Source organism: Amblyomma mixtum, chromosome 8 (assembly GCF_055824585.1).
Source record: "Amblyomma mixtum isolate Tamu chromosome 8, ASM5582458v1, whole genome shotgun sequence".
Taxonomy (NCBI): Eukaryota; Metazoa; Arthropoda; class Arachnida; order Ixodida; family Ixodidae; genus Amblyomma; species Amblyomma mixtum.
In genome coordinates, this window is record NC_143019.1 from 99,603,103 (window position 1) to 99,616,009 (window position 12,907).

The window sequence follows — 12,907 nt, forward strand, 5'->3', positions numbered from 1 at the left end:
CGCCTAAGGCATGTAGCCAGGTGTTTCATTCTGAAAACGAATAAAACTACAGTATACAAATAGACTTTACTCACAAGGGTCTTGTCAGGAGACCGCAGTCCATGGTGATGAGATATAGTAGGTTTCACTTCCCGTACCCTTAGGGCGGGGCAGGACAGCTGCACTATTATTGCTGCTTTAGCTTTCCTGCCCTTGACGACAGCAGAATGCTGTCAGGTGCTCTCCAAACAGAGTTTATTGGAAGTGTTCTGACACACTGTTCATACGAAATGTGCACTATATATCATATATTTAAATCGCAGTTTGGCCAGGATGATTTTTAGGCAGTTTACAGCATTCTAGAGAACTTTTGTGTAGTCTGTCTTTTGATATTCGGATAAAACATTTCATAGGCTGTACTGCATGCTGCATACAGCAGTCAGAAGTGCATCAAATGTCTTCGAGATTTCAGGAAGATCGCTTTTATTCTAGCACGAGAGAACATAACATAATTGGAGAGGCGGCGCTATAGGATCACTTCAAAGGTTTCATGCATGTGGCGATTAATAATGGATATTGAATAAGGGCCTTTGCGCTTGCTTTAGCACGCATCATTTCCGTTAAAACTGATTCAATTTATTACCACCTCATGGTTTCATGAGGTGCTTTCCTGGAAGGAATATAGTTAAAGCCCCCCAAAAGAAGCCAGTTTATTTTTGTGACCCCATTTTTGATCAATATAAAGGGAGACCGTTAGCCAGTAGACAATTATAGTACTGAAGAGGGTGAAGGTAGGAGGGCGTGCAACAATGAGAACCTATATTTGTTTACTTTCTTTCAAAACGGCAACAATGAAAGTGGACAAATTATCTAGTTTTAGTTATTTCAAATTAAGCCTTGTGGCTTTAGTGCCAAAAATAACACTGTCGTATAGTAGCGGACTACGAAAAAAAAGAAACATATAAAAAGAACAATCAGGAGACCCTCTCCACGCGGGACTCCTCACACTATCCGCACTCTCTCCCCTTTCCACTCTCGCCGCCGCACCCACGTGTCTCTTTTCCAGGGATGACGAGTTCTAGGTGAACAACAGGGCGAGTCACTTGCATGAATCATCTTGGGAGTGACTCGTGCCAAAGGCAGGAAACGAGCCCCGCGATGATTTGGTGCTGTCAGTAATGCCAGCAAACAAAAGGGTCCTTCGCGGAACTCAAGTCTCGCAATTTTTTGCGGGATGGGACAGGAATCCACTGGCACGCTTTCTTGGTGCCCCGATGGTGCCGGTGGACACCCGCGGTAGACAATGCTAGCAGTCGCCAGTCATGGCGACGCTGCTAAGCGTGCAGTCACTTCCGGGCTTTTGTGTGTGTTTGCAGGGGACACGTGGGTGCGGAGCACGTGGCTTTACAGAGAAATCTTGGCGTAGACCGGAGGCGCGCAGTGGCCTCAAGCCAAAGAAAGATGGGGGCGTCAATGAAGTGCGGCCTTACAAGGGAGCCGGGGCAAAAGGCAAGTTGGCCTGACGAGGTGCCGGCTCTTGTAGCAGTGGCAGTGGTGCGCAGCACATACCGTAGATATGGAAGCATGATAACATCACGCCAACAAAATACAAAGAATTGGTGACATTATGTACAAAAAACGAGATGGAGAAGGCTTGGATTAGAAAGTGTGGCCACGGTATATAACACACAGGTTATATATATATATATATATATATATATATATATATATATATATATATATATATATATATATATATCCTGTATTGTATTGTAGCAGGATTTCCGGGGAAAGTAACTTAGCGACAGCTAGCCAAAATGCCGGTCCGAGCTTCGGTCATCCAGCCGCCAGCGATCTCGTGCCGCGCGCTAGCAGAGCGGCGGCCGCCGCTGCTCATCTTCCTCTTTACAATTACCCCCGGGCTGAAGGCGAAGCCATCTTGGCGAGTCAGGGAGACGACAACACACACGGGTCATAGTACGGCTTCAGGCGTGACACATGAACAGTCTCGCGGCTGCGTCGGCGTTGATCTGCGGAGGGTGTCACCGGGTCGACAATGCAGTTGACCGGGGAAGTGCGCTCTACGATGCGGTAAGGTCCGTGGTACTTGGGGAGAAGTTTGGAGGAAAGGCCAGGGGAGGTAGACGGCACGTGAAGCCAGACGAGAGAGCCGGGTAGAAAACTGTCATCAGTGTGGTTTGTGTCGAAACGGAATTTTTGACGCCCTGCTCGCCGGATGTTAACGACAGAGCGAGCTGACGGAACTCCTCGGTATGCTTGGACGCCTCCGAAATAGTGGTGCACTCAGACACGTCGGGACGGTAAGGAAGTACTGTGTCGAGTGGTGAGGAAGGATCTCGCCCGTAGAGGAGAAAAAACGGCGAGAAGCCGGTGGTGGTCTGCGTGGCGGTGTTGTAGGCGTAGGTGATGAACGGCAGGATCCGGTCCCAGTCGGAGTGGTCGGAAGACACGTACATCGACAGCATATCGCCCAAGGTGCGGTAAAACCGTTCCGTCAAACCGTTAGTCTGAGGATGGTAGGCCGTGGCGGTATGGTGACTGATCTTACACTGTTTGAGAAGAGATTCCACGACCTCGGACAGAAAGACACGCCCACGGTCGCTCAGCAGTTCCCGGGGCGCTCCATGGCGAAGAATGAAGTGATGCAAGATGAAAGAGGCAACGTGTGGTGCCGTAGCAGCAGGAAGAGCCGCGGTTTCGGCGTAACGCGTGAGGTGGTCGACGGCTACAATAACCCAGCGGTTGCCAGCAGCAGTGTAAGGAAGGGGGCCGTAGAGGTCAATCCCAACTCTGTCAAAAGGACGGGAAGGGCAAGGGAGAGGCTGCATTTGGCCGACTGAGTGGTGAGGAGCCGGCTTGGGACGTTGACAGTCAGGGCACGAGCGGACGTATTTGCGAACGTAGGTGGACATACCGCGCCAATAATAGCGGAGACGGAGTCGCGTGTATGTTTTAAAGGCGCCGGCATGAGCAGACTGCGGGTCGTTGTGAAACAGGGCACAGAATGTCGACCGCAGATGGGCAGGGACGACAAGCAACCACTTCCTGCCGGTAGGGACGTAGTTGCGGTGGTACAATAGACCATCACGAATGGCGAAGTGAGCAGCCTGGCGGCGTAGGGCACGAGGCACGGGTGCCGCCGAGGAATTTGAGAGAAATCTTACAAGCGAAGATATCCAGGGGTCCTTATTTTGCTCGCTGCCCATGGTATCTGTTGAAAACGACAGCGAAGCGCAACCGGTTGGCGAGTGGCAGACAACGTCTGGCGGCAGTGGAGAGCGGGACAATGCGTCGGCGTCGTAATGTTTTCGGCCGGAGCGATAGATGACACGGATGTCATACTCTTGTAGGCGTAGGGCCCAGCGAGCGAGGCGGCCTGTAGGGTCTTTCAAGGAGGCCAGCCAGCACAGGGAATGATGGTCCGTGACGATATCGAAAGGGCGGCCATAAACGTAAGGGCGAAACTTTCCGATCGCCCAAACAATCGCCAAGCATTCCTTCTCGGTTACTGAGTAGTTGGATTCCGGTTTTGTCAGTGCACGGCTCGCGTAGGCAACGACATACTCGGGAAATCCGGGTTTATGTTGCGTAAGGACAGCGCCGAGGCCAACGCCACTGGCATCGGTGTGAATTTCAGTGGGAGCAGTGGGGTCGAAGTGGCGTAAAATGGGAGGCGCTGTGAGCAGCCGACGTAAGGTGATGAAGACGTCGTCGCAGTCAGGTGACCAATCGGACAGGTTGTTGGCGCCCCGAAGAAGTTTCGTAAGTGGTGCGATGATAGAGGCAAAATTTCGGACGAAACGTCGGAAATAAGAACACAGGCCGAGAAAGCTGCGAAGTTCCTTCTGAGTCGACGGCTTGGGGAACTCAGCGACGGCACGAAGTTTGGCTGGGTCAGGAAGCACGCCGTCCTTAGAGACGACGTGACCTAAAATTGTCAGTTGGCGGGCGCCAAAGCGACACTTTTTGAGATTAAGTTGGAGCCCCGCGGCAGTTAAACATGTCAACACGTGCTCCAAGCGGTGAAGGTGCGTCTAAAAATCAGGCGCGAAGACGACAATGTCATCTAAGTAGCACAGGCACGTGGTCCACTTCAGGCCGCGTAAAATGGAGTCCATCATTCGCTCGAAAGTCGCTGGGGCATTACAAAGGCCGAAAGGCATGACGGTAAATTCGTACAGGCCATCTGGTGTAACAAAAGCCGTCTTGGCACGGTCAGCCTCGGCCACAGGGACCTGCCAATACCCCGAACGCAGGTCTAAAGAAGAAAAGAACTCCGCGCCTTGGAGGCAGTCAAGGGCGTCATCGATTCGCGGCAGCGGGTAAACGTCTTTGCGGGTGATCTTGTTAAGCCGCCGATAATCGACGCAAAATCGTATTGTGCCATCTTTTTTCTTCACCAGAACCACAGGAGAGGCCCATGGACTACTGGATGGTTGAATGACGCCTCGCTGAAGCATGTCGTCCACCTGAGTGTTGATAATCTGGCGTTCGGCAGCCTAAACTCGGTACGGGCGTTCACGAAGCGGCAAGTGGGCTCCGGTGTCGATCTCATGGGTCACGGTAGACGTCCGACCGAGTCGGTTTTGAGCCACGTCGAAAGAAGAGCGAAACTGGTTCAGTAGGTGAAGTAGTCGGGCGCGTTGCGGTGTGGCAAGACTGGCGTCGACGGAATCGGCAAAGGCATCGTCTGTGGCCACAACGGGAGATGCGGGCAAAGAATTAGTAGCAAGAGAACATGATTCGGCGCATCGTTCGGGATCGAGCAAAGAGTCGACGGGCTGAATGTGGCCAAGGCATTCGGCACGGAGAAATATGCAGGGGCTCAAAAAAGGGTTCGAGATCGGGATGAGGCTGCAGCCGTCTTGAACAGTGAGCACAGCGAATGGCAGAGGCAGACCGTGTCGAGAGATGAAGACGTCGGATGGTGTAAAGACGACGGCGCCGTCAGATGAGGTGAGGCAGGAGACAGGGACAGGAACAGATGAGCACGGAGGAATCTCGATGTCGTCAGCCACAGACAGTTTGCCCCACGAAGATGACGTATCAGGCGAGGGAGCACTGCACGGAAGAAGTTCGAGCTCGGCACGAGCGCAGTCGATGAGGGCCTCATGTTGGGAAAGAAAGTCCCAACCTAAAATAATGTCATGCGAGCACGATGAGAGAACGACGAATTCAACAGTATATAAGGAACCGTGAATGATGACCCTGGCTGTGCAGGCGGCTAAAGGCGAGATTCGCTGCGCAATAGCTGTATGAAGCGAAAATCCGGATAATGGCGTCGTCACTTTGCGAAGTTTGCGGCACAGTTTCTCATTCATCACAGAAACAGCAGCGCCAGTATCAACAAGCGCCAAGGCGGTGTGGCCCTCCACAGAAACGTCAAGCACATTCGCTGGGGACAAACGAGGCCTTGAACTTGTCGCCGAATACGCAGTTCTTGCCTCGGGAACTGCGGCAACTAGTTTTCCTGGCGCATAGGGGAATGAGGACGCAGTGGCGAAACAGAACGGCGCCGCAGGGATTGCGAACGGCGGCGAGAATACGGGCGGCGATCGGAGGCATCAAGCTGTTCGGCAGCCGACGGACGTGGCGGGGGCTGTGGTGCCGCGTAGACGTAGGTCCTGGGATCATCCACGGGTGGTGGCACACGGCGTCGGCACAGGCGCGCAACGTGGCCAGGGACACCACATGCATAGCAAATAGGACGGTTGTCACGGGTGCGCCAAGGGTTGACACGAGCAGGAGGTGGTCGGGTTGGAAAGGCAGGCGGCGGCGTCGGAGGATAATACGAGACAAACGGCTCGGCTCTTGGTTTTCGGACGGCGTTAGCGTATGTGAGCGGCGCTGCAGCGGGAACCGGCGGACGAACAGGTGGTAGCGCTTCGGTCACTTGCTCGCGAATCACCGTTTGTAGGGTCGGATCCAGGTTGGAGGGAGGCACCTGCATGCCGTGAAGAAGTGACAGCTGTCGAGCCACCTCCTCACGTATAAAGTCTTTTATCTGGTCAAGTAGCGGGCTGTGAGAGGTTGTCAAAGCGAGGCTGGAAAGCGAGTCAGGCTGCACGGAAGGTGGTAGCACCAGAATGCGCTGCTTGCGGAGCTCATCGTAGCTCTGACACAGGTTGAATACTTCGGCAACGGTGGTAGGGTTCCGGGCGATAAGCATCTGAAATGCTTCCGTTTCTATGCCTTTCAGGACATGCTTAATCCGGTCCGCCTCGGTCATAGACGAGTCTACCCTTGAACAGAGGTTGATGACATCCTCGATATAACTCGTGAACGATTCTCCCTGCAGCTGGGCTCTCACTCGCAGGCGCTGTTCAGCGCGCAGCTTGCGTACTGCAGGGTGCCCAAAGATGTCAGAAAAGGCTCTTTTGAAGGCAGACCAGGTGGTAAAGTCTGCTTCATGGTTCCTGTGCCATAGGCTGGCCACGTCCGAGAGGTAAAACACCACGTTGTTCAATTTCATGGCGTCGTCCCACCGGTTGTGGCCGCTTATCCGCTCGTAGGAGGCAAGCCAATCCTCCACGTCGTGATCATCGGACCCGGTAAAAATGGCTGGGTCCCGCTGTCGGAGAGCGCCAGGGCAAACGACGGGCGTAGGCGAAAGGGAAGATGACTGGCTTGCGTCGGTGGGCATGGCTGGAGCGATCGTTCTGCTGCGAAGCTCCAGGACGTTGGCCAAAGGCTGTACCCCGCACCTCCACCAAATTGTAGCAGGATTTTCGGGGAAATTAAGCGTAGAAAGTTGGGCTAGTTGGTTGGTAGTTCTATTGTGATACATTCCAGCGGCTAAAAAGACAGGGACGAAGGTAGACGAGACAGGACGAACGCCGGACGAGACAGGACCGGCGTTCGTCCTGTCTCGTCTACCTTCGTCCCTGTCTTTTTAGCCGCTGGAATGTATCAGAATAGTTTCGGGGAAAGTAACTTAGCGACAGCTGCCAAAATGCCGGTCCGAGCTTAGGTCATCCAGCCAGCGATCTCGCGCCGCGCGCTAGCAGAGCGGCGGCCGCCGCTGCTCATCTTCCTCTCTACAATATATATATATATATATATATATATATATATATATATATATATATATGCATCCCCTTTTCTAGGGGTGGGCACAGAACAGGTAAGTCAGAAACACAAAGCACATAACAGAGAAATACGCAAAAAAAAAACTAGAGGGAGCGCGATCCACACGAAAAAACCAAGCGCGATCGCGATGAAGAGGTACTGAGTAAGAAAATACAACTTCCAGATGCGGCCTGTCGAATGCAATACATAGGCCACACAGACAATTCCTTCCGATTCAGATTTAATAACCACCGTTCACAAACTGAATCCCACCCCAAACTCCCTCTTTCGAAACACTTCCGCGGGAAAGGCCACGTGTTTGATCAACAAAAAGTAACAATACTAAAGAGTAGCTTCAAAAACACTCGTGAGCGCGAGCAACGGAATCATGTTTTAGTTTTAAAATTAACACAGTGCAAAATAGCATTAATGAAACTTACGGCACCCTCACCTCTCTTCCGAGGTCAGAGGCCTACGAAATTAAACAAAGCACCACTGACTATGTCCTCTGAGGTCATACCCCTTTCTGCATGCCACATTTATACCGTTCCTTCGTCCCCTTCCCGGGTATGCTCACTTTTTGGTCCCGCGAACGCCATATTATTTTTTTTTCCTTTTTAGTTTTACTATGTAAGCTTACATTTTTACATTCCTTCCGATACTTCCGTTCGTCCGGGTGTGGGTGGATTATTGCCGATTGCAAAGAAAAAGCCCTGCTTTAAAGTTTCTTTTATTATTTCTCTCCTTTTTCACTTTTTTTTCCTTTTTTCCAAGGTTCTTTTCCTGCTCTTTTCGTTTTCTCGTTTTCTTTTTTTCTCTTCCCTGCTCTCTCTGTTGGGGGGTCAGTTTCTTTTCCTGCCCTCGTGGCCAGAATGCACAAGTTCCCGCATTTTTCCACGAAAGTTGCTCCACGGCCACGCACCCTGTCGAGCACCTCGGAGCTGTACACGCCTGTCAATACGCAAGCCTATGGTGCTTAACACAGCAGAGGCCGCATCTGGACGTTGTATTTTCTTACTGAGTACCTGTGTTGATCGCGCTTTTTTTTTTCGTGTGGGTCACACTCCCTATAATTTTTTGTTTGTATTTTTCTATTATGTGCTTTGTGTTTCTCACTTACCTGTTCTGTGCCCACCCCTATAAAAGGGGATGCATTAACAAAGTAACATCACTCCTGAAGAAGATCGGTCTTTCGATGGGAACGTCGAGTCAAATAAATGTTTGCTTTAACGAAGCGTATGCTTCCCTTTGTACTCCTGCAAGCAGTCAAGTACTTCATGCTCTCGCAACCTATATATATATATATATATATATATATATATATATATATATATATATATATATATATATATGAGAGAAGCCAACAGTCACAGAAACCAAGGAGCACAGGGTTTTTTTTTAATTAAATAATTTTTTGTGGTGTTGATCAAGTAAGAAAATTACTGAATATATTGTTGCTTAAAGCTAATTGATTAGAAAAGAGCAGAAAAACAACCACATGCCGCCGGTGGGATCCTAACCCACGACCTCCGAATAACGCGTCCGGTGCTCTACCTCTGAGCTACGGCGACGGCTGTCAAACCTTCTGCTTTCGTGGGTATTTATGTTAACAAATAACCTAACCTTGAGAGTGTTCATCAGCGACACCACGGTTCGTAAGCGGCGGACGTGGAACGTCATGTGTTACCGCTGGTGTGACATAGAACGCCATCGAACGGCGAGGTGGGAGCTTTGTGAGAACCCTCTTATGCTTCCTATGGCGTCAAGGGTGCCAGAATCGAGGCGCTCGCTAAGCGATTAAGCAAACAAGGGAAGGGGAATGAGAGGCTCGTTATAAATATGAGAGAAGCCAACAGCCACAGAAACCAAGGAGCACAGGGGATTTTTTAATTCATTAATCTTTTTTTTTGTGGTGTTGGTCAAGTAAGAATATTACTGAATATATTGTTGCTTGAAGCTAATTGATTAGAAAAACAGAAGAAAAAACGACCACATGCCCCCGGTGGGATCCGAACCCTGCTTTCTTCTGCTTTATGAGCTTTGTTACATTTGGAATCTTTTTATTTTGTTCACTCTTTTGCTTATGTACACTCAGATTTGCTGATTTACACAGTGCCCGGTTTCCCCTATATAGCAATGACCGCTTGAGAAGGCAATTTCATATGGTACCGCTATGGTGCACCTCATGGAAGGTCACCCATCCTTGGTTCCACAGCTCATTTTTATTTTACCTCCTTTTCTGAACCAAGAGCAAAGGCCTCCGAGCTTCATACAGGCTAAAAAGACGAGCAGTACACGCATGCTTGCTTGCAAAGTTCTTCAAACTGTAGTTCAAACTACCCATATGCAGCACCAACACCAGCCACACCACTTCCCGAGGGACATCTGCCTTAGCTCTCAGTGTTTTCTTCTTCATTTTCCGCATGAGGTTTTTGGCGACCCCTTTCACATTTGATTGATTGAACCCAGCTATAGCCGGCCTGTCTAATTTATTTTAAATGCTCAATTGCATCTCGTGAGAGCATGGCTTCCCGAGACAAGATTCAAGGCAAAATGCAGGAATAACTCTTTTTACTAATTTTGAATGGGCGGAGTCGAATCACAGAAGTGCTTTCGAAACTGAAGCAGACGGGCATAACTGACATTTTGAAGAAATAATGCCACCTTTGCCTGACTTTGCATTTTTTTCCATTATAGAGGAATCCCACTTGCAACGAACTATCGATACCACAAACGCAGGCCCCATGACCGTCTGTAATAAATGGTCTCGACGAAACATAGCAGCTAGAGGAAAAATAGCCGATAATTCAATTCACCGGAGTAGTATTGTTTTGACGCTCGTTATTTTACTTTGGGGCACATAATTGGAATACAAACAAAACTGCTATAGTCGCGCTGCAGCGAGGGCTGTTGTTGACTTGTTGCTTGAAGTACTGGTGGAATCGCTCCTTGGGAAAGTTTGCGGCGCTTCAATGGAATCCCGAAAGACGCACTCAAGAGATCCATCACGTAGTCTTCAGCAAGAAAATGTTGCGTACGAACGTGCGCATACAGCGATACTCTGCCTTTCACTTTTCGTAGACGGTATAGCACGCAAGTTAATGATGTGCCGTGGTTCATCTCTCAAAACTATACGGTTCACCACCCTATCGGCACTGCTGCTGCCCTGCTGTAATTCGACACGGCTGTTAGGACAACCTAGGACGCCGCATTGCATGATCGTTTGCTGTGCAGCTGCCTCCATCCACGTTGCTAGTGCGGCACAAAACTGTTGATCAAGACAGACAGACGACGCAGTATTTCCGCGTACGCTGGCTGTGAGTGCGGCGTACTCGCAGACACGAAGTTGTGCACACTGCTCCTGCGCAGGGTAAACTGCGGTACATGCCTACAAATTGTTGTCGAGGCATCAGCTGACCGCGAGGCAGGGTTATATTAAGCCATGATGTTGGGCTAGTCGGTTCATGGTTAGAACGAAACAAAACTGCGCGAAGACGACGTGACAAAAGAAAGGCACGAATACACGCTTTCTGCGCTTTGTATGTGTGTATTCGTGCCTTTATTTTGTCCCGTCGTCTTCGTGCAGTTTGTTTGCTTATATTAAGCGCCGGCGAGTCACTTCACCGTTCCGCCGTGAGCAGCCGTTGCAAATTAATTATCTTTACCCCAGTGCGGGGAGTTATGATGGGCGATCGACGCGTCACGCACATCGGAGGCTGTGAGAGGCTTTGGGGAAATAAAGTCAAAGTCATCAAAGTCAAAGTCATTTTATTCAGGCAGCAGTAATAGGTGCCTAGGAGGCAGACATAGAGGCAAATTAATGCCTGACTCAGTGTCGGCCCCCTTCCCCCTTCCCAAACACATCACTCAACAGTAGGTACAGTCACATCGTTGTTGTATCGTCTAAGTTTCGGTTTCGCTTTCACTTTGTCCGTACCGTGTTTCAGTTTCGCTTTCACTTTGTCCGTACCGTGGCGCCAGTGTCTTGTGTATAAAATGCTTTTGTAGATGTTATTAAAGGGAGTTCGTCTGAGACCACAGCAGCCTCCAGTCTCTCTGCGGCGCTCTCCCGGGCCCGCCACACAAAGAAGCCCGAACACTACAATGGCGACGAGGTTTCATATTCGTTCCTGAGCCTTCCTTCGCTGCTTCAGCACCATGAGCGCCGCCATCCCTCCGCCGCCGCCGTTCCTTCCCGTGCCGGGCCGTCCCGCTGTTCCATGGCCCCAATGGCACCGCATGTTCGAAACGTTCCTCGTGGCCTCAAGATCGTCGACCTTCTCACCCGAGCGTCGCAAGGCCCTTCTTCTGCACAGCATCGGTACAGAAGGTCAGCGTATTTTTTACACCCTGCCTATCCCTGTTTCCGAACCTTCACAAATCACCCAAGAGGTTTCTTCCGCGCATTCTGCCGCTGACGCAAGCACCGCCGAAGCCCCAGCCTCACCGTCCGTATATGACCAAGCCATTACAGCCTTATCGTTGCATTTCTCTGCTACCAGCAATGTAATTGTTGAGCGGCACCGTTTTCGTCGCAGAGTTCAACAGCCAGGCGAGTCTATCCAGGAGTTTGTTGCCGCATTACGAGAGCTCGCAGCGCTTTGTTCTTTTGTTGATGTGGAGGATTCACTGCGTGATCAATTCTTGGAAGGCGTCGCCTCTCAACACATCCGCGAACGCCTTCTTCTCGAAATTTCCCCACTTTCTTTCTCTCGCGCCGTGCAGCTTGCGCTTCAGATTGAACAAGCCGCACAACAGCTACACGAGTTCTCTACTGCAAACGTTAGCAGAGTGACATTACGCGGAGCTCGGAACTCCCTAATGTCGACCCGTTCCAATATCCAGCCCGAACGACGCGGCTCGGTTTCCTCACGTGCCTCCCGTTCCGACGGCCAGGCCCCTCCGGATCGCCCCCCAAAAGGTTCTCAAGTTTCGCGTGGCTCCACGTCGTTTTGTTTTCGCTGTGGTTCTTTGCAGCATCTGGCTTCGTACCCGCGCTGCCCCGCAAAAGACCAGCGTTGTTTACATTGCGGCCGCCTTGGGCACTTTCGCTCTGTCTGTAATCGGCGGAAACGCAGCCCCGTAGCTGTTCAGGAGGTCGCATGCAGTAATTCTTCCCAAGAGGCTGAAGTCTTGCACATTCTTTCCGTGGGTAGCCCCCGTCGGGCCGGTGTTCTTGTTGATGTTTCTGTTGCTCAGACACTCTGGCTCCTCTGTGTCTATCTTAGCCGACAGTATTTTTAAACAACATTTCGAACTAACATCAACGCTTTACTCTCCTAAGGTGAAGTTGCTCGATTATTCGCAACAGCCCATTCCAGTGCGTGGTTGCTTTTACTCAGAAGTCAAATACAAGGACCGCTCCGCCTCTATTCTTTTCTATGTTGTATTACAAGGCACGTCTCTCCTTGGTGTTGACGCCATAAAAGCTTTGGACCTGCACATTGACGGTTCCTCTCTGAGTTGTCTTCAGACTTCAACAACTTCTGCCATCGGAGGAAATGAGCAGAATAAACACCTTCCGGAATGTCTGTCTGCCGAATTCGGGACAATTTTTGACAAAGGCCTTGGAATGGCCAAAGGGTTCATTCATCGCGTCAAAGTTAGATCCAACATTCCACCTGTAACATCGAAGCTCCGTCGACTTCCGTTCTCACTTAGACTTCAGGTAACGGAAAAACTGCACCGTCTGGAACAACTTGACGTTATCGAGCGTATCAACGCTTCTGAGTGGGTATCTCCCATTGTCGTGGTACGAAAAAAAGACGGTAGCATCCGATTATGTGTGGATCTGAGAGAACCCAACAAAGCCGTCGTCACGGACAGCTTTCCCCTTCCC

General features: G+C 50.5%; 1 protein-coding gene across 1 annotated transcript; it reads left to right on the forward strand.

The window, feature by feature from the left end:
• Positions 1-11,097: 11,097 nt before the first annotated feature.
• On the forward strand, positions 11,098-12,312 carry LOC149333712 (uncharacterized). Its single transcript, XM_089557783.1, has one exon. It carries the CDS (start codon positions 11,227-11,229, stop codon positions 12,310-12,312), a length of 1,086 nt encoding a protein of 361 aa, XP_089413909.1. The 5' UTR covers positions 11,098-11,226.
• Positions 12,313-12,907: the final 595 nt, after the last annotated feature.